This window comes from Belonocnema kinseyi, chromosome 1, assembly GCF_010883055.1.
Source record: "Belonocnema kinseyi isolate 2016_QV_RU_SX_M_011 chromosome 1, B_treatae_v1, whole genome shotgun sequence".
NCBI classification, from domain to species: Eukaryota; Metazoa; Arthropoda; class Insecta; order Hymenoptera; family Cynipidae; genus Belonocnema; species Belonocnema kinseyi.
In genome coordinates, this window is record NC_046657.1 from 99,147,304 (window position 1) to 99,148,973 (window position 1,670).

The 1,670-nt window shown below is 34.4% G+C and overlaps 1 protein-coding gene across 1 annotated transcript; it reads right to left on the reverse strand.

Annotated features, from left to right (window-relative positions):
• Positions 1 to 875: 875 nt before the first annotated feature.
• On the reverse strand, positions 876 to 1,253 carry LOC117172961 (histone H2A-like). The gene has a single exon (XM_033361287.1). It carries the CDS (start codon positions 1,248 to 1,250, stop codon positions 876 to 878), a length of 375 nt encoding a protein of 124 aa, XP_033217178.1. The 5' UTR covers positions 1,251 to 1,253.
• Between the last annotated feature and the right edge of the window lie 417 nt (positions 1,254 to 1,670).

A 1,670-nucleotide genomic window follows, 5' to 3' on the forward strand; every position in this document is an offset into this window, starting at 1 on the left:
CCTCAGTACTGCTGTTCGGTACTTGGCAGCATTACTGGTTCTGCACTGGCTATGCGCTGACGTACGAAAATGCCGCAGTTAATTTTAAAAATGATAAAAAATCATTCAATTGTTTTTAGGACCATTCATTCATTGAAAAGTTTTAAAAAACATTTTCTAACTGTTCTCTTATATATTTTTCTTATTATACATCATATAGATGTAAAATAAATTAACTGTTAGCAGGAATATAAATGAAATAATTTTTAAACAAATCGTATCGATAACAATTTTTCGGGGATTTGTAGCATAAGCTACGACAATTTTACAACTTTTCATTGTGACATAAAGTGTCATTCTAATCAAGCATTTAACATTTTTATCGACTATTGTAAAACGACTGAGAATTAAATCAAATTACATTTTTTCCAAACATTTACAATTTATCATAAAGATGGAACTTAGATTTTTTCCTTGAAAAAAGAAATACAAAAAATTGTTTCTGTGATAGAGATGGCAAACTTCTGGCAAACTAAAACGTGTACTTCATTGGTAAATAGTACGAGTATTGTGAAGAAGATATGAAGACACTTCTCTTTAGAGGTTGTGATTTCTAGACATAAATTTTTTTGTAGGCAATGACCTACAAAATAGACGGGGAAATGATCTAATGATATATTAAGCTATTTCCCTTTTGGGGTAGGCGTGACTCACTCGTTATGGTAGCCACTACTACTTTGTCGTATTTATCACAGGTCTAGTGATTGTAGGACTAAAATGAAAAAAAGTATGTAAAAAAGAAAAGAATTTGACGTCAAACAAAAATTATTCCTACATAAGAAAATTTGGTGGCCCTTACAATGGCCGATTGTTTTGCTGTATTAGCCTTTTTAAACTTAAGCCTTCTTCTCGGTCTTCTTAGGCAAAAGTACAGCTTGGATGTTAGGCAGGACACCACCCTGGGCGATAGTGACTCCAGAAAGAAGTTTGTTCAACTCCTCGTCGTTTCTGATGGCAAGTTGTAAGTGACGAGGGATAATTCTGGTCTTCTTTTTATCGCGAGCGGCGTTACCTGCCAACTCGAGAACTTCAGCGGCCAAGTATTCCATGACAGCGGCCAAGTAAACTGGAGCTCCGGCACCAACTTGCTCAGCGTAGTTACCCTTACGAAGAAGAAGATGGATTCTTCCAACTGGGAACTGAAGACCAGCCCGGCTGGAACGAGTCTTTGACTTTCCCTTTACTTTTCCTCCTTTTCCACGTCCAGACATTGTGGGTATATGGGTTTGGGAAAACTTCGTCAACAAACGACTGCTCGAAAGCACAAATGCAGGTGATAACTTTTTCAATTCATTTTAAAATTCTCTTTATTGATCTGATATACATGAATTGTTACAGTCTGTCATAATTATATTGGTTCCTATCTGAAGCGACTTAAGCCAATCTTATTTCTATTATGTCTTAGTTTTATTTCTATCGTCGGAGTATTATAATTAATCATTGCTCAGGGAAAAATTTGAAAAAACCTTATATATTCTATGTTGAAATTTTGCCTTATAATTACAATTTAACAGTAGCAACTTAATAACTAACAGAAGACTAGAGAGCGAAGTTATGTACAATATTTACAGAATTAAATGCTATCTTATAGATTATGTAGTTTATGCTTTTATTAACAATTTATGCGTGAG